The sequence below is a fragment of the Chlorocebus sabaeus genome, chromosome 11 (genome assembly GCF_047675955.1).
Source record: "Chlorocebus sabaeus isolate Y175 chromosome 11, mChlSab1.0.hap1, whole genome shotgun sequence".
NCBI lineage: Eukaryota > Metazoa > Chordata > Mammalia > Primates > Cercopithecidae > Chlorocebus > Chlorocebus sabaeus.
The window spans coordinates 15,423,357-15,444,053 of NC_132914.1; the positions used below are offsets into that span (position 1 = coordinate 15,423,357).

Below are 20,697 nucleotides of genomic sequence, written 5' to 3' on the forward strand. Positions count from 1 at the left end.
AGTAGAATATCCCCGGATTCGTTGTATATGAGCCAAAAATATAGAATCAGTCTAAAACTGAGCAAAAGTGGAAGAATAAAATAATTATCAGTAAACAACAACAAAAGCAAATGTAGCAAAAGCTGGATTGACACAGATTTGTGTTCAGCTAATGGGAAGAATTATTTTACATCTCACTGGCACTTTGTATCTCCTTATTGTGCATTTTATCTCACAGTTGCCCTCTGCTGGAAGACAGAATATTTGTCCTCTGAGAAAAAATCTCCCTTCTTACGGAGGCCAGTGGATTCCATCCTAGAGGCTGTGTTGACTGTATCTCCGAATAGACAATAACGAGGCATCTTGATTCCCACAACTCCAGCAGCGCAGGGACCTGAAATGAAGGACAGAAAGCAGGAAGTGGAGGCCATAGAAATTGCAGAGTAGAGTGAAGACAGGTAAGCCTGTCTGCATGGTCACAATCTGAATGCTTCCTGTCATGGACAGGTGGCTGAGGATGTGAAATGTGAGCTGGGGCTTTTGCTTTAAATGGATGAATCCAATGAAGCATCATTATTCAGTGCATGCGATCATAAAGTATTTTGCTCTTGCAAAGAAAACGACATTTGCAGGAAATAGGAAGGCATCCAGAGTTCCAGATTGCAAAGGTGATTTTGAATAGAAGGCTCTCGGGAAGGGTGAAGATGAGCCCCACTGCTTGCTTACTATGCCAAACCGCACAACCCTGAATTTCACACTGCTGGAGGGCACTGTAGACTTGAAGCTTCAATGGCTCAAGTTTGTTTTATTTTTATTTTAAGGTGGCATTTCTGGGATTGGTGCCATGACAATGGAAGACAGAAGACAAGACAAAGGCATAACCTTCCTTAAGCATTTCATGTACCAGGCGGATGCAGCTGGATGGGGAAGCCTGTGGCACGAGGTTCTAACAAGCAGAACAAAAGCCCAGGCTAGACTGTGCACTGTGGCGTGTTAGGTAGGAAATAAGGGTTATTCAGCCAAGCATTTGCATAGAGTGACTGAGTGCAAGGAGTTAACAGTTTCAGAAGTTGAAGATTAACTCAGAAACTGCAAAGCTGGGTTTTAAGCAATGCTTTGCAAAAGATTCATCTAGATGACTTCTGAGTTCCTCTCTTACTATGTTTTTCTATAACACCTGTAACTCATCTCAAATCTTGACGTTCAAGGCTGTTGAATTAAACTAAGTTTGGCCTGAGGCTGCCTCTTAGGGGTCCCTACAAAACAAACTGCAACCTAACTTGACACATAAACAAACTAAAAGCTTAACCAGGGTATACTTATGTTACAGATAGCTTGAGTCTCAGCCAATCGCAGTAGCTGAGCTTCAGCCAGTCACAGGCCGTCAACTGATCTGACCTTGACCAAATCAGGGAAACACAGAGCTGTGACCAATCAAGTTGTTTCTGTCCCTCACTTCTGTTTTCTGTCTGTAAACACTGCCTGCCCACCTTGCCCATTGAAGCTCTCTGAACCTCTTCTGGTTCTAAGGGCCATCTGATTTGAAAATTGTTCTTTGCTCAAACTGTGTTAAATTTAATATGCATAAAGCTTTTCTTTTAACAAGGCTATGTAACTGTCATGGTCTTTGAAAGCGACTCTTGTACTCTGTACTACTGCAGTGGCAGGGAGGGGAGGGGGTATAAATAGTATAGAAATTTCACCAGCTGTTTTTTATTTTCCCTGGTAGATAATCTAATCCACTGAAGATACTATAATATTTTAGTGGGAAAATATATTGAAGTTGGGGGTGGGGAGAAAGGGAATGGGGAGGAGATCAATGAAATCATAGGTATGGCGATTTAAATAGGAGTCCAAAGCTTCTTGTTTTTGTACATGTTATTTCAGCAGTCAGTGGTGCCCTCAAAGGTCCTGTTCTTAGAGCTCTTTAGGAACTGGGTCTGAATATCTCAGGATGCATAGTGGGACCTCACATTTGGGAAAAAGAATTAAGAGTAAACGTGAAGTTGATCACACTTGAAGACCTTTTATCCTTTCTGATTTAGTTGGTGCCCAGCAGTACATGTGGTTCCCAATTTGCTAAGATGCTCAACTCCATACCAGAGTGAACGCCAATGCGAATCCATATTGGGAGGCCAGGAAGATGCTCCAGCTCAAAGGTCCCCATGAAGCTGAGGATTTCCAAGGCCATCTTGGCAATGTCTATTGCATGCCGATTGCCATTTCTCTTAGGCAAACCACTAGCCACCATGTAGGCATCGCCAATGGTTTCCACCTGTGGAAACAGTTTCTCATGAGTGGCTCTAGCCCTTTGAAAACCATAGAAATTAAACAGAAGTAATTAATCACATATTAAACACAAAAAGTCATTTGGGAACACAGTATGAGCATAGCCCTGTACACTTTTTCTGGGGCCAGTTCAATCAGTTCTATGCTGATTTCTTCAGGGTTTTTATAGTCTAGTTAATGGGTGATAAAATAGCTATAAAGGAATTTAGCCATTTAAAAATATTTCATAAGTATATAAATTGTCCAGATGTGGTGACAGTTCTAGAAATGTTCAAATAAATAATCTGAATGGTTTTATGTAATTTGAGGAACACCCTTAGTTACCTGAAAAGTAATCCTTTAGCAAATGTCAACATACTATTTGACAGAATATTACATTTTATAATGTGTAATTGTACACATTCTTGTAGTACGATTTTCTATTTGTTATAACCCCAGTGTCTTCTCTGCTTCATTTGCAGTCAGCCTAAACACTGCCGATTTTTTTAGAGGTGATTTAAGAGTATGCCATTTTGTCTAAATTTAGTACTTTAAATTCATTCCTGCTGAACTTCCTGTTGTACCTTTTGTGCTGCTTCTTAAATGGTAATTTTGACTTCTCACTCCTCTAATTCTTCTATTTCTTTTCACCTTTAGCTCAGATTCAACCACCAATTCACTAAATGTGAAACTAGAGAGGACAAGAGTAGTAACAGAAACAACCAATTCAGGCTCTGATGACCTCGGGTTGTATAATTAATGGTTTCAGCCTGTTAGGTGATGTGGTTACCTTGTAGACATCATGATGATCAACAATGTGGTCAAAACTCTTATAGATGTCATTAAGCATGTCCACCACTTCCATGGGGGTGCTGTATTTGCAGATAGTAGTGAAACCTACAATGTCACTGAAGTAGATTGTAACTTCCTCATATAGTTCCGGTTCTACAAAGCCTTTCTCCTTCAGAGACTTTACCACTAGCCTAGATGAACAAAGGAAACAAAATGCCTTCAACTTCAGCAAATTTTTTCTCGTTTCACATAAATCTTTCAGATAGTAGTGATTGTCTACTAGAAATTCTAGAATTTGAGACTTCCAGTGAATTGAGTGAATAGGAAACAAAGAGAAGTTGTTTACATCATATACATGAACATATTACACACATACACATATAATAAATGCTGTGAACACAGATGAATATAAGCAGGTTCAACATTAACTTAGTGTTTGATTATTAGCCCTAATACACATGAACAGAGAACTTTAATAGCCTCAAAACTCTCATATATACACACTTGACCACTTTTTGCTTCTCTATTGATAATCAACTTCTTACAGATATGGCTCTATATCCAGAGGCTGAGGAGAGTGTGGTTTTACTTAAATCACCACAGGTATCATATCTGAATTTCCCAACAAAATTGATAGTTTTACTTTCCTGGAATATGTAACATGGCATTGCTTAATATTACTGTGAAATAATTATGAAATTAATATGAAATATTACTATGAAATAATATTACTATGAAAAATTACTATGCATTTAAAGAACCAGAGTTTATTTGATACATTTTGAACCAGATTTGGGTCATTTAAAAAGCAAAATTAATCACGTAAATAAATTACGCTAAAATTGTAGAAGTCAAATTAAAGCAACTTTTAGAATATCTTTGCTGAATGAGGAGCAACATATCAGATTCAAGATTGAGGGAAGAGAACCAGAAGAAGGGACTCCAAACTTGGTGTGCCAAGTTACCTCTTCGTTGAGAAAAGGGAGTGGAGGCTGACATGAAGTGGGATGTTCCCTGTCTGTCCTTGGCATCACTTTGTAATGGCCCTGAGTATGGAACCACTAGAATTAGAAACTGGAAGCTGGGAGGTTCCACAGAAGTCATTGAAAAGAAATCTTTTATTTTTACAGATGAGAAAGCTGAGTTCTAAAAAAGTATGATTTCCATAAGGTCCCACAGCCCATTAGAGACAGAACCAGGATTAGAACTCAGGAATGCTTCGGTCCCACCCACCAGTCTTTTTTTGCACTATACTCCCTGCATAACCCAGGCCTTGGATATTCAGGGAGATGGGGAAGATTTGGAGGTATGCTGACTGCAGCAAAGGAGGTGGGCTGTCCCAGAAAGAAAACAACCAATCAACCACAAAGATTTCTAACACTTATTTGGAGAACCTCCAGAGCATCTGGAGAAACCTTTTTAATTGGTGCAATGACAAAACTTGGAACCTTTGCAAAACATTCCTTTGCTGTGGCTTGGATTCCTAGGGACACATCTGGAGTGGTTGTTCTTGATGTGTCCTGTATAAAGTGCATAGTATTTTGGAGGCTACATAGACGCAATGACAAAATTGGATATTCTGCCATATTTGCAATTCATTGTACTGCTTATATCTGAAAAGTCATATGAGTTTGGTGATATGGTTTGGCTCCGTGTCGCCACCCAAATCTCATGTTGAACTGTAATCCCCAATGTTAAGGGAGGGACCCGGTGGGAGGTGATGGGATCATGTGTGCAGATTTCCCCATTGCTGTTCTTATGTTAGTGAGTTCTCATGAGATCTAGTTGTTTGAATGTGTGTGGCACCTCGCCCTTTCCTCTCTCTCTTGCTGCCATGTGAAGAAGGTGCTTGCTTCCCTTTCACTCTTCCACCATGATTGTAAATTTCCTGAGGCCTCCCCAGCCATGCTTCTTGTACACCCTGTGCAACTGTGAGTCAATTAAACCTGCTTTCTTCATGAATTACCCAGTTTCTACTGAAGAATATATAAAAGGAAACAAATCCTATATAGACACAACGAAAAGCAATGCTAGAAGGATATGCTGAATATTTCAGCTCCCACATCAGCAAGATTTGCCTTACCTTGGAAGCAACATAAAGTTAAGTCTGTCAGCCCTGTCCCTCTCTGCCTTGTATAGCTGTGTCCTTTCCTCTACCAGATGTTCCAGGTTTCGAGAATATAGCTGTAGACGTCGGATCAAGGTATCCATATAGCTTTCATTTTTTTGGTCATGAAAAAGTCTGTAGGTAGTAATAGATAAAGAGCTCTTATATATTATTTAAAAAACATGAACATCCAATAAAACAATGGACAAATATGATGAACAGATAATTAAAGAAAAATAAAAGCCAACAAACACAACAAAAAAACTCAACCTCGTCCAGGCACAGTGGCTCACGCCTGTAATCCCAGAACTTTGGGAGTCCGAGGTGAGAGGATCACTTGAGGTCAGGAGTTTGAAACCAGCCTGACCAACATGGTGAAACCCTGTCTCTACTAGAAATACAAATATAAGCTGGGCATAGCGGCGCTACTCCAGAGGCTGAGGCAGAAGAATTACTTGAACCTGGGAGGTGGAGGTTGCAGTGAGTCGAGATCGTGCCAGCTACTCCAGAGACTGAAGCAGGAGAATTGCTTGAAGCTGGGAGGTGGAGGTTGCAGTGAGTCGAGATCATGCCACTGCACTCCAGCCTGGGTGACAGAGTGAGACTCTGTCTCAAACCAACAAACAAAAAACCCAACTTAACCTCAGGACAAAAATAAGATTAGAAAAGGGAAAACAAATGTAAAAATGATGGTAATCAGTGTAGGAGGAGGAAATACATACAGTACAAAACCTTCCTGAAGAGCAATTTGGTAAAAGTCTGTCACAAGCTTTAAGAATGCATATACCAATCAGCTTATAACTCTATTTCTGAGAATTATCCTAAGGAAACAATCATGAATGTGTTTAGAGTTAATAACAAAAAAAAGTCACAGTATTCTTTACAAGAGCAAACATTTGAAAATCTAAATATATAACAAAAATGTAGTTAAAATATGATAGGACAATGGAACATTAACATTCTAATTCGTATCATAAAATACAAATTAGTATTGTTGAATACATAGAAAGACACTCCCTCTGTATTATTAAGTGAACAAGTCAGTTTATAAAATAGCAAAAATTATAATCTCAATTTTATTTTTTGAAGACTGGTGGTCACCTATGGGGAAACAGGTGACGTTTTACTTTCTTGCTTGCTTATTTGTATTTTCTAAAATGTAAAAGAAACAATTTGCAATAAAGGAAAATCTTTTAAAAGCTGGTCTAGAAGTGATAAATGAAAGTGTAGGAGAAGGACTAAGAAAAGCCAAGCCAAGCCTCATATTAGCTCCTCAGTACAGAGAGCCAGGGTCCTGACACCAGAAGCCTAACTCTGGATTATTTTGTCAGATCAAGGAGACTTAGATGAGATGCCAGCTTTGTGTGACAGCTTTGTATGACAAACCTTGGTGCAGAGGTCGGGGAGAAGACACATTGAGTTCTCCTAGCATTGTGAAGATCAGAGATAACATTCATAACATCTAAGGCACAATTGAAGGTGCTGAATAAATCACAGTCATTTTACTATTACAACAATAACAATCACTTCTGATCTCAGGAGAAGTTGGCCTGCATCATCATCCCCTGGGATAGGGAGAGATGTTTGTTAAAAATCCAGCACAGTTTTGTGCCCTACACCAGACCTGTGTGACCGAAAATTGCTAGGCTTGGAATGAAGAAACGGAATCTTTTAACAAGAATTTTTACTTGAAACTGCCAGTACAGAGTCTAGTTGGGTAGAACAGATGTGGGAGCAGGTGTAAGAGATGAAGTTGGGTAATCTTACTCTAGGATGAATTGATGCAATTGAAACCGTTTCTCACCTTTGACTGCATATTTTAATCACCTGGGAGCTATTAAAAATCCTGACACCAGCGTGTACCCCAGACCAATTACATCAGCCTCTCTAGGGTAAAACCCCAGTATCAGTATTTTTAAAGCTCCTCAGGTGATTCCAAGCTGCAGCCAAGTTTGAGAACCACCACACACGTTAAAGGCTGAGTGTCAAGGACCCAGTGTCTTCAGGAGCATACATTTTATCAGTCACACATAAAGTCTCATCTGGACAGGACAGCGAAGGAGAAAAAAAAAGTGGGCTAGAATTAATTATTATTTCCTGCTCCATTCCCACAACTGACAGCTTAGTTCTACTAATTAATGACCACATGTTCATTAACTTCACTCCACCTCATCTCCTCCAGCTCTAGACTTTTAGTCTCATTACATATCTGAATCTTTTGACCTAATGAGAACTACAGAAAGACCTGGAAAAAATCATAAAAATCATCTTGTTCAATCCAAATTTTCTAACAAGAAAAGTGATACCCAGTGAAGGTAAGTGTTTTGTCCAATGCCCCACAGCAAACTCTTATCAGATTTTAGTCTAGAAATTGGATTTCCTAACTCTTAATTCAGTGTTATTTCTCTCATTCTGCAGTGTATTAACTGAAAACATGGGTTATCTAGAAATTAATCTCACCAGATAATTATGTACTTTTCTCCCCCACCTTGAATTATGCTCTGATTCATGACATGTCTTAAGTACCTAGGGCCAAAGCTGGAGATTTTAAGACTTTAAGATCCTAAGAACATGCCGATATTAAGAATTGTCTAGGAGCTTTACAGATTCTCAGGACTCACGCTACACTTCTAAATCCTAATTACCCACAGAAGGACCCAGAAGCTCTATTTGTAACAGACAAATTTATAATCAGCTAAAGTTTGCTTTTTAATCAGACAAGTTTTGACCTTGACTATTTAACTTTTCAAGTGATTATTTCCCTGGGAAAATGGTCTGATAGTCTCCATATCATTTTAATGTTATGAAACAGGTGTTGGTTGCAACCTGGAATTTCTCACTGGAATAGACATTCTCATTCTTAGGTGCCACTGAATGTCAACTACAATTTTTTAAAAACTCTGAAATTAGTGAATAAAAGTAAACATTGCAGCAATACCCAAATATCTTGGCAAGTGTAGTCTCAATTTTTTTGAAATCTGGTCTCTTTTCTGGATCTTCTTCCCAACAGCTTTTTACAAGTAGGTACACCTAGAAGAAAAAAATGGGCAAATTAGCTCAGTGGATAGTAAACTAAATCAAGAGAGAATTCTTATTCTCATTGATGGGAGTGATTAAGAGAAGGAATAGTTTAAAAATATCTTCAAGTCTGTCAATGCGGACAAGAGATCCCCAGCTCTCTGGTTTCTGTCTCAGGCATGACCACCTGCATTATCTTATCCAGTTATTCCCTTGGGTGAAATTAATGAAAAATGCGATACCAATTTAGAGGAGGCCAAGTTGATAGGGGAGACTAAGTGAATTTACAAGAGCTTGCAAGGTTTACGCTGGAGAAAGAAAAACGTAGTGAAGGTGTGGCAGGCCTCCATAACAACTGTTTCAGTACTGACTGCACGGTGAACTTAAATATTAAAAGCCAGTGCCCTTATACAAAGGCTGGAACGTAACAAAAGTCCACCAAGAGTTTTGCGCAGGCCTTTCCTGGGCCTTAAAGCATGACAAAATAACGAAGGAATTCTTAACAGGACCCATTTAGGATTAAACAAGTTTTACTGGGGGTCCGAAGAAACTCCCCAGACCTCCACAGAGAAGTTTATTGGGGGTCTGAAGGAACTCCCTAAACCTCTGTTATTTAGCAGGAGACAAGATAAGGGTAATCATCCCAGCACCTGGACTGATTTAGATTAAGTAAACTTACTGAGGCTCTAGAAGAAGGTCTTCAGGACTCAGACCTTAGTTATAGATTAAAAGAAGTTAATCACGTATGTCTTTAAATGAATGCATACTTACATGTAGACATATAGAAGGTATAGAAGCTCTGAAAAAAACTGTAATTTTCAGTTGGTCTGGTGATAATTTCCAGGCCTTCTCCCTGTAACTGATTACAGAAATAAAAACTCTCTTCCTCCTCAGTTCACCTACATTTTGTTATTGGGCCACGAGAAATATCAGCCCAACCCTCAGTTTGGTGGGGGAACAAAGGCTCAGTGAGTATGAGGCAAATGGCTCCAAATGAGAATAAAAGCCCTACTGTCCATGGTTCTAACTTATAGCAAACAATAGTATCACCTGGGGAACATTTGCACAATTTCTTATGCCTAAGCCCCACCCTAAGTCATTCTGATTTAATATATTTTGAAGTGGTCTTACTAGGGTTTCCAGATTTAGCAAGTAAAAGTAAAGGACATCAAGTTAAATTTGGATTTCAGACAAACGATGAATAATTCATTAGTATAAGTATGTCCCAAATATTGTATGGGCAAAGGGCAGTCGTAGATTTTTAAGCTCTTCAGGTGATTATAATGCACAGCTGCAGTAGAGAAGTGACATGGAGAAAAGGAGGTATGGAGGAAGAGGTAGGGAGACAGGAGGAAGCCCATGGAAACCTCATCTTATCTCCTACCACCTGTTTGCAGCTTTTTTTGTTTGTATCAAAATGTGTGGTGAAGACCATTTGTCTTAAATAAAGTTTGTTTTTCAGTCCGTCTAAAAACAAGATCATAACTGACACTAGATGCAATCCCTGTCCCTGTACTTTGCCTGAACAATTCCCTGGGAAGGAACTAGAGCCGCGGTATAGCCTGTGTTTGCCAATATTCACCACTAGATGATGCTCCTGCCTTGGTAAGTCATCTGCTGACTACCTTAGAGCAGAAGAGGCAGAAACAACAAACAACTGGGCGGATCCAGTGCCACAGAGTGAAATACTGTCAGCCCTGTCTCCATGGATTCTGCATTCGGGATTCAACCAAATGGGGATGGAAAATATTTGGAAAAAAACAGGATGGTTGTGTCTGTATTGAACATGTACTGACCTTTTTTTTCTTGTCATTATTCCCTAAACAATACAGTACCACAGATACTTACATAGTATTTACATCATATTAGGTATTATAAGCAATCTGGAGATAATTTAAAGTACATAGGATAATTTATGTAGGTTATATGCACATAATATGCCATTTTATATCAGATCCTTAAGCCGCTGTGGATTTTGGTATCCACAGGGGTTCCTGGGACCAATTCCCTATGGACACAGGGATAACTCTACCGGGTGTTTCTGGGCATTGCTGAGTGATCTAGTTTTGACTCTGTATTCTATTGGCATCAGTTACTTGACATGAAATTTTATTCCTCATTTCTAATTCCAGAACTGTCCAACTACACAAATGAATTAAAGACGATGCTGTTTTCGTGAATAAGGTTTTAAATATTGGGATACACTCAGATTAGAAAAAAAAGGGCTTGAGAAAGGATATACTGATTGTGTGGAGGAATCCTGGAATTCAGAAAAGCAGGAGGAAAGAAAGGAATGAGGAAAGAAAGGAGTGAGGCTAGGAGAAGCTGTATTTCAGAAAGTTGTATTTCAGAAAGTTGTATACTATTACTATTGAAAAAGAAAGGGAAGGGGAGAGGTAAAAATGGCCCACTCATGCCCTGCAGAGTCTGGCCATAAAACTCATCTGGCAGCGTCTTTGTAAATGGAAGGAAAATGTTTCTATTTTTATCCCACAAGGAAGAAAATATGTTTTTATTTAAAGACCATAAATATCTTAAAATACTCACTACCTTCTTGGATTATTAAGGCTCAGGTAAAATGCTAAAAGGAAAAATAATTAAAAATTTTTCACAGGGCTCCAAGACCTTTTTGAGAGACTATTTAAAAAGCAAATGTAAAGAGCTTTTGCTCCATTTCCTTCAGAGGAAGGATAAAATGAGTGAAAGTACATTTCTCTATTCTTTCTAGAGGTTGGCATATTTCCTTTTAAATCATTAGATGGTATTTATAAGTCTAGTAAGTATTACACATGGACACCTTGTTCATTGAGCTTATAAAATTGAGAATGACCCCTGCCTACTGAAGCCAGTGCCTGTACACACCACGGGGTGGGGACTGAAGACAGGCCTGAGAACAGGTCCACCTGGCTCACTTGCACCCTCCCAGTGCTTCAGCATACCATGCAGGGGGCCCTAGAGATCTCCTAGCCCAGTCCACCACTGTTGGCACCTGAATACACCTTCTGGGGGCCACATAACCTGCTGCTACCACCACAGCTGGTACCCACCAGCATATACCACGTGTGGACCTGCAGACTGGTCTGCCCAGCCTGTCACAGCCACTACCAACACCAGTGCAGACTGCTTGGGAACCAGAAGCTTGTCCTATCATGGCTACTTCCATTACTCATGCCATGCCTGCTGCCCAGGAACCCAGGAATCCACCCACCAACCTAGGCCACTGCTGCTACTGCTGGCACCTGAGGAAGTTACTTGGAGGCCAAATAATTGATCTGCCTAGACCCACTAACATTGGTACCAGCATAAGCTGTCCTGGGGCCCAAGGACAGCTTATGCTGGCACCAGTGCCTCCAATGGGCCCTGAGGACCAGTCCACCTGGTATTCCAGTCTTCAACAAAATGTCACCACTGCCTCCACTAACAATGACATCCTAACCCGCTAGGGAAATAACAGACCCACTGACACTGCTCACAGATAAGTAAATTATGTGGAGACTACACTACTGCATGCACCCAGAATGAAAGCCAAAGTGCCTCACCCAACCAGTACTACAGATACATCTTCAGGAAAAAAGTCCTCCCCTATGAAAGCAAATGTTAAAATTTGGAAGAAGTAATTGTTACACCAGATGCACAGATATCAACATAAAGACACAAGAAGTATGAAAAAGCAAGGAAATATGACACCTCCAAAGAAACACAATAGTTCTGCAGTAACAAATTCCAATGAAAAGGAAATGAATAAAATTCTGGAAAAATAATTAAAAATAATATTAAAGGAGCTCAGTGAGATACAGGAAAATAAAGAAAAATAATACAAAGAAATAATAAAAAAAAAAAACTCAGGATATGAATGAGACATTTACCAAAGAAATAGATACCATAAGAAAGAATAAAACAAACTCTGGAACTGGAGAATTCATTCAATAAAATACAAAATACATTAGAAAGCTTCAACAATATGCTAGATCAAGCAGAAGAATTTCAGAACTTGAAGACAGGTCTTTTGAAATAATCCAGTAAGACAAAAATAAAGACAAAAGAACAAAAAAGAATGAGCAAAGCCTACATGATGTATGAGACACCATAAAGTGGCTAAATATTTAAAATTTTTTGTGTTCCAAAAGGTGAAGAGGAAATAAAAGGAATACAAAACCCATTTAACAAAATAATAGCAAGAGATTTAGACATTCAGATACAGGAAACTCAGAGATCCCCAAATAGATATAATTAAAAAAGATCTTCTCCATGATGCATTATAGTCAAATTGTCAAAAGTTAAAGAGAAAATTATAAAAACAGCAAGAAAAAAAGCATCTGGTTACTTATAAGGAAACCCCCATCAGATTAACAGTGAATTTTTCAGCAGAAACCTTACAGGCCAGGAGAGAAGGGATGATGTAGTCCAAGTGTTGAAAGAAAAACCAAATTCCAGTCAAGGATATTATATCCAGCAAACTTATCCTTCATAAATGAAGAAGAAATAAAGGCTGTCCCAGACAAGTGAAAGCTAGGAAAATTTATCACCACTAGACCTCCCTTACAAGAAATACTTCCAGGCGTCCTATGCCTGGAAGTGAAAGGATGACATCTACCACCATGAAAACACATGAAAGTATGAAACCCACTAGTAAAGCAATCACACAAAGAGGGAAGAGAAGGGCCTCAAATGTTACCACTACAGCAAACCAGAAACCATAATGATAAACAAGGGAAAGAAGGGAACAAAGGATGTATAAAACAACCAGAAATCAATTAATCAAATGAAAGGAATAAGCCCTTACATAATAATAACCTTGAATGTAAATGGATCGAAATTTTCACCTAGAAGATATAGACTGGTTGAATGGATTTTTTAAAATGACCCAACTATAGGCTGCCTACAAGAAACTCATCTTGTCTGTAAAGAAACATGTAGACTGAAAGTAAAGGGATGGAAAGATATTCCCTGAAAATGGAAACCAAAAGCGAGCAAGTGTAGCTATACTTATATTAGATAAAACAGACTTTAAGTAAAAATCTGTAAAAAGAGACAAAGGTCATTATATAATGATAAAGGACTCAATTCAGCTAGAGGATATAGCAATTCTAAACATATGCACACTGAACATTGAAGCATACAGACATTTAAAGCAAATATTATTAGATCTAAATGAAGAAGTAGATTCCAAACTAATAATAGCTGGGGACTTCAACACTCCACTCTCAGCATTAAGCAGATCATAAAGACAGAAAATTAACAAAGAAACATTGGATTTAAACTGCACATTAGAACAAGTGTACCTAACATTTACAGAACATTTCATTCAATAGCTAAACAATAAACATTCCTGTGTTCAGCACATGGAACATTCTCCAGGATAGACCGTATGTTATGACACAAAACAAGTCTCAACATATTTATAAAGAACCAGAGTTATATCAAATATGTTCTCAGGCCACAATGGAATAAAAGTAGAACTCAATACCAGGAGGAACTTTGGAAACTACACAAATACATAAAAATTAAACAACATGCTTCTGAATGACCATTGAGTCAATAAAGGAATTAGAAGTTTAAAAAAATTAAAACAAATGAAAATTTAAACACAGCATACCACAACCTATGGGATACAGCAAAAGTACTGCTAAGAGAGAAGTTTATAGCAATAAATGCCTGCATCAAAAAAATAGAAAAATTTCAAATCTAACAAGGCACCTAAAGGAATTAGAAAAGCAAGAACAAACCAAACCCAAAGTTAGTAGAGGGAAAGAAATAACAAAGGTCGGAGTAGAACTAGAGAAAATAGAGGTTGAAAAAATAATACAAAGGATCATTGAAACCAAAAGTGTTTTTACAAAAAGATAAAGTCAATAAACCATTAGCTAGACTAACCAAGAAAAAAATGAGAAAAGATCCAAATAAACAAAATCAGAAATTAGAAAAAGACATAAAAACTAGTTGCACAAAAACGTGAAAGATTATCAGAGACTATTATGATCAACTATATACCAGCAAACTGAAAAATATAGAGGAAGTGGAGAAATTCCTGGATAAATGCAATCTACATAGATTGAACCAGAAAAAAATAGAATACCATAGAATACATGAACAGACCAACAATGAGTAATGAGACCAAATCACTAATAAAAAGTCTCCCAACAAAGAAAAGTCCAGAACTGGATGACTTTACTGCTGAATTCTGGCAAACTTCCAAAGAAGAACTAACACTAATTATCTTCAAGCTATTCAAAAAAATTGAAGAATAGGGAATTCTCCCTCATTCTACAAGGCCAGCATTACCCTCATACCAAAACCAGATAAGGATACAACAAAAAAGGAAAACTGTGGGTCAATATCCCTGATGAACATAGATGCAAAAATCCTCAAACAAACAAAAAAAAATGCTAGCACACTGAATCTAACAGCACATCAAAAAGATAATATGCCATGATCAAGTGGGATTTATCCCCAGGAAGCAAAGATGATTTAATATATGCATATCAATAAACATGATACATCAACAGAATGAAGAAAAAAAGCCATGTGATCATCTCAATCGGTGCAGAAAAAGCATTTGATAATATTCAAGATCCCTTCATGATAAAAACTCTCAAAAAACTAGACATAGAAGGAACATATCTCAACATAATAAAGGCCAGCTATATATCACACACCCACATAATAATAAAAGCCACATATTACAAACCTGTAAGTATCACACAGAATGAGGAAAAGCTGAAAGCTTTCCCTCTAAGAACTGGAACTAGACAAGGATGCCCACTTTCACCTCTCCTATTCAACATAGTACTGGAAGTACTAACCAGAGCAATTAGGCAAGAAAAAGAAAAGGCATCCAAATTGGAAAACAGGAGTCAAATTGTCCCTCTTTGCAGATGATATGATCTTACATCTAGAAAACCTAAAGACTTCACAGAAAAGCTCTTAGATATGATAAATTCAGTACAGTCAAAGGATATAAAATTAACATACAGGCCGGGTGCAGTGGTTCACGCTTGTAATCCTAGCACTTTGGGAGGCCAAGGAGGGTGGATTGCCTGAGCTCAGGAGTTCAAGACAAGCCTGGACAACATGGTGAAATCCCGTCTCTACTAAAATATGAAAAAAAAAATTAGCTGGGCTTGGTGGCAGGTGCCTGTAATCCCTGCTACTTGGGAGGCTGAGGCAGGTTGCTTGAACCTGGGAAGCGGAGGTTGCAGTGAGCTGAGATTACTGCACTCCAGCCTGGGCAACAGAGTGAGATTGTCTCAAAAAAAAAAAAAAAAAAAAAAAAAATTAACATAACAAAAATCAGTAGTGTTTTTATATACCACCAATAATAAACTCAGCAGGAAAGAAATCAAGAAGACAATCCCATTTACAATAGCTACAAAACAAAAAACAAAAAACAAAAATCAAAAAAACCCACCTAGAAATAAATTTAACAAAGGTAAAAGACCTCTACAAGCAAAACTGCAAACACTGATGAAACTGAAGAGGACAAAAATAAATGGAAAGATATCCTATGCTCATGGGTTGGAAGAGTTAATATCACTAAAATGATTATACTGCCCAAAATTGAAAAAACAATCCTAAAATCCATATGGAACCAAAAAAGAGCACAAATAGCCAAAGCAATCTCAAGCAAAAAGAACAAAGCTGCAGGCATAACATTACCTGATTTCAAAATGTTCTATAAAGTTACAGTAACCAAAACAACCTGTTACTGGCATAGGAACAGACACATAAACAATGGAACAGAATAGAGAACCCAGAAATAAATCCACACATTTACAGCCAACTGATTTTCAACAACGGCTCCAAGAACATACAGTGGGGAAAGGACATCACATCTCTTCCCATATACAAAAATCAACTTAAGATAGATTTAAGACTTAAACAGAGGACCTGAAACTATGAAACTATTAGAAGAAAACATAGAGAAAAGACTTTAGGACATTGGTTTAGGCAAAGACTTTATGGCTAAGACCTCAAAAGCACAGGCAACCAAGCCAAAAATAGACAAATAGGACTATATTAGACTAAAAGGCTTCTGCACAGCAAGGGAAACAACAGAGTGAAGAAACAACGTGTTGAATGGGAGAAAGTATTTGCAAACAATCTGACATGGTGATATTCCAAAATATACAAGGAACTCAAACAACTCAGCAGTTAAAAAAAATTCCATTAAAAAGTGGGCAAAACTCATGAATAAACATTTCTGTAAAGAAGATTTGTAAATGACTACCAGGAATACAAAAAAATGCTCAACATCACTAATCATCAGGGAAATGCAAGTCAAAACCACAATGAGCTACCATCTTACCCCAGTTAGAATGGTTATTACTAAAAAGCCAAATAATAACAGATGCTGGCAAGGACGCAGAGAAAAGGGAACCCTTACACACTGTTGATTTGATGGGAATGTAAATTAGTATAGGTACTATATAAAAAAGGATAGAGATTTCTCAAAACACCAAAAATAGAACACCTATATGATCCACCAATCCCCCTGCTGGGTATTTATCCAAAGGAAGAGAAATCAGTGTATCAAAGGATGCCTGCACACTCACATTTATTGCAACACTATTCACAATAGCAAAGATACAGAACCAACTTAAGTGTCCATCAATGGATGAATGGAAAAAGAAAATGCGGGCTGTGTACACAATAGAATACTATTTAGCCATAAAAATAAGGAAATCATGTCATTTGCAGCAACACATATGGAACTGGAGGTCACTATGTAAAATGAAAGGCACAGAAAGACAAATACCACATGTTCTCACTCATGCAGGGGCTAAGAAAGTTGATCTCATGGAGGTGGAGAGAATAACGATAGCCAGAGACTGGGAAGGGTGTAAGTAGGAGAGGAGATGAGTGAAGAGAGGTAGGTTAATGGGTACAAACATATAGTTAGAAGGAATAAGTTATAATGCTTGATAGCAGAGTAGGGTGACTACAGTTAACAACAATGTATTGTATATTTCAAAACAACTAGAAGACAGGACTTGAAATGTTCCCAACACATACAAATGATAACTACTTAAGGTGATGGATCCCCTAAATACATGACTTGATCATTACACATTCTGTGCATATGACAAAATATCACATGTACCCCACAAATATGTACAAATATTATGTATCAATTTAAAAATAGAGAATGAGGTCAGGCGCAATGGCTCACACCTATTACGTAATCCCAGTGCTTTGGGAGGCCAAGGCAGGTGGGATTGCTTGAGGTCAGGAGTTTGAGACCAGCCTGGCCAACATGGTGAAACTTCATCTCTACTAAAAATACAAAAATTAGCGGGACATGATGGCAGGTGCCTGTAGTCCCAGCTACTTGGGAGGCTGAGGCAGAAGAATTGCTTGAAGCCGGGAGGCCGGGGTTGCAGTGAGCCAAGATCCTGCCACTGCACTCCAGCTTGGGAGACAAAGCAAGACTCTGTCTCAAAAAAAAAAAAAAAAAAAAAAAAAAATTAGAGAATGAGATGCGTGCTTTAGAAGCCAGATCATTCCTGAGTTGGGGAGTGGTGGGAGGGCATGGGGAATGTGGTAGGCTGAGGCTGGCTCCCAAAGACACGCTGCGTCCTAATCCCTGGATCCTATGAATGCTACTTTATTTGGAAAAAGAGCCTTTGCAGATATAATTAAGTTAAAATTATTGAGAGGAGGTGATTATTCTGTATTTTCTGAGTGGACCCAAATGCAATCACATGTGTCCTAATAGAAAGGAGATAGAGGGAGAATAGACAGAAGTGAAGCTGTGACCAAGAGGCAGAGATTGAACTGTGTGGCCATAAGATAAGGAATGTTAATAGCCACCAGAAGCTTCTGGAAGAAGTACAGAATGGATTAGCCTCTTAGCTCTTTTGGAGGAAGTGTGGCCTTGCTGAGCACTTGATTTCAGACTTCTAGCCTCCAGAACTGTAAGTGAATAAATTTTTGTTGTTTTAATCCGTTACATTTATGATAATTTTTATAGCAGGCCAAGGAAACGAATACGGGAATATATACTCACTTCTAGCTCTTTTTCCTCTGCCGTTTCCAAGAATAAATCTGGGCGGAAGGGTTTCATTCCATTGGAATTTTCCACTCTGAAAATCTTCTCTGGTTGGGTGAGAAAATTTTAAATTACAAAGAAGAATACAGCATGAAGAAATGGAAGGAATTTCAACAGAAATCCAGTTGGTTCACTCCCCTGGATGGCTCTTAGCTCAGTGAGAGTGCTGCAGAGCCTAGACCAGCACTCAGTAGACAGGTGTTAATTCGATGAGGCACCCAGTGAAAAGGTCTCATCCCACTTATAACCAGAAGGTTACCTTAAGGATAGGCTACTGGGTGGGGCACAGTGCTTCACACCTGTAATCCCAGCACTTTGGAGGCTGAGGTTGGGGGATCACTTCAGCTCAGGAGCTCAGTCTGGGCAACATGGTGAAACCCTGTCTCTACATAAAGTACAAAAATTAGCCAGGCATGGCGTTGTGCACCTGTCGTCCCAGCTACTTGGAAGGCTGAGCCAGGAGGATTGCTTGAGCCTGGGAGGCAGAGGTTGCACTGAGCCAAGATCATGCCACTGTACTTACTCCAGCCTGGGGGTGACAGAGCAAGACACTGTCTTAAAAAAAAAAAAAAAAAAAAAAAAAGAAAGAAAAGAAAAAAAGAAAAAAAATGCTACTGACCCTGTAAAACTCAGCTCGGGCACCACTGCCTTCAGTAGGCTTCTTCTGTTCATACTTTGACCCCACCCTGTCTACATCCCTTAGTCACCATACTCCCCACCAAACAGTTAACAGTTAGCACATAATAAATGCTCAGTAAGTGAGAATTGAATGAATGGAAGGAAGCATTTTCCCCTAAGAGGACACATGGCCAAAAGCTATAGATCTACTCTTAGTGAGAACTAAAATATGTATGTCAACCTGTTAGAGTGTTCTAGTTTAGATGTTAAGCAGGTACATTCTCTTCTTGGAATCAAAAGGAAAGAGGAGAATCGTAAAGGAAGATTGTTAACAATAATACCGACAATAATAACACCTGGCAGTGTATGTTGTCTTATGCTTTTCAGTGCACTCTAATATTTAATCTTCCTAATACTCTTATAAAAATGTATAATGCCGATGATAAGTCATTAATTTTGCAGACGAAGGAATTGTGATGTGGTTACAAACAGATTAGGGTCTCAGTAAGCCTAGAAAGCAGGTTGGCTGACTGCCAGAGGGGGCACGTGAAGGGGTTTAGGTGTACCGTTCCGGTCTCGACAGCTAGAAGTGTAGAAGGTTTCTTTCCGCAGGATGATCTCCTGTGCGATGATCCCATAGCTGTACACATCTCCTTTCTGAGAGACGTTGGCTTGGCGGAGGTGCTCTGGAGCTGTCCACAGGTCTGTAAATGCAGACACTGAGATTACAAAATTGAGCGGGGTGAGTGGCTCATAGGCCTCCAACCTAACTTTGCTCTCTAATTGCCTACACCATCCACTCTATATATGGGTGATGGCTTATGAGTGGCCTTGAATTGATATGATTCCAAGCTTTTGAAAAATTTAGGCTAATACCAGTGATCAAAGATAGAACACACACCTTTTAGACTAACTATGAAATGTTAGGATCTGGGTGATCCTAACATTGTCATATGGCTGACTGACAAGTGGGAAGGTCTGGAGAATGAGCCAGCTGTTGTCTCTTGTGGCTTTAAGTGCTTATCTTCTGATCAGTATTACAATTTCCTGACCATGCTACATGGGTTTGAAAAAAAAAATCAGTTAGGAAAGTAGTGAACACTTCATTCATTACAGACCTTTTTTTGGAGGTAAAATGGAATTGCAGCCAAAATCAGTGATCTTCACCACCATTCTACTGTCCACTACGCAGTTGGTAGATTTCAGACGACCATGGACTTCTGTCTTACTGGAGTGCAGATATGACATTCCCTGTAATTTTTCAGACGATAGAAAAACAGAAATGTGACACACTTCAGCTGCTTCATTATTTTAAAGAAAAAAGTGACATTTGGAAACCATTTCAGCAATCAGTCACACCATCAGGTTTTAATTTTAGTCCCACTATTTTTACTTTAATGTTACTGAAGCCCTAATATTTGCCTACGCATTATATCTAGTTTCAAAGTCTGTTTAAATGACAGAGTAGAAGAGAATTGTCTAACATCTCTGCTTAAGTAGTTGTATATAATATGAGGCAAAGGGTTGATTTTTTTTTTTTTTTTTAAGTGTTTCTGCTTACCACTTATTTGGTCTGTGACCCTGAGTAGGTCTCTGGTCCTTTTTTACATGAATTTAAAATAAACATACAAATGATAGTGCCTTGCCTTTCCAAAGGGGCAGGGGTGCCAGGCTAGATTATTTCCTAAAGTGGAATTGGTTTCATCCTATTTTGAAACACTGTTTGATTCATTCTGTTTCAAAAGGGGAAGCCTGGCCCCTTGCAATGGCTCAGGCCTGTAATCCCAGCACTTTGGGAGGCCGAGCTACTTGGGAGGCTGAGGCAGGATAATCGCTTGAACTTGGGAGGCCGAGGTTGCAGTGAGCT

The 20,697-nt window shown here is 38.7% G+C and overlaps 1 protein-coding gene across 1 annotated transcript in view; it reads right to left on the reverse strand.

Moving 5' to 3' along the window:
• GUCY2C (guanylate cyclase 2C) overlaps positions 1-20,697 on the reverse strand; it is a 78,128-nt gene that overhangs the window by 5,951 nt on the left and 51,480 nt on the right. The window contains exons 17-24 of the mRNA XM_007967738.3: positions 19,949-20,081; positions 19,397-19,534; positions 18,171-18,259; positions 8,085-8,176; positions 5,123-5,281; positions 3,038-3,230; positions 2,080-2,254; positions 275-373 (exon numbers count right to left, since the gene is read on the reverse strand). Coding sequence (XP_007965929.1) covers positions 275-373; positions 2,080-2,254; positions 3,038-3,230; positions 5,123-5,281; positions 8,085-8,176; positions 18,171-18,259; positions 19,397-19,534; positions 19,949-20,081 — 1,078 coding nt within the window. The remainder of the gene's footprint in view (positions 1-274; positions 374-2,079; positions 2,255-3,037; positions 3,231-5,122; positions 5,282-8,084; positions 8,177-18,170; positions 18,260-19,396; positions 19,535-19,948; positions 20,082-20,697) is intronic.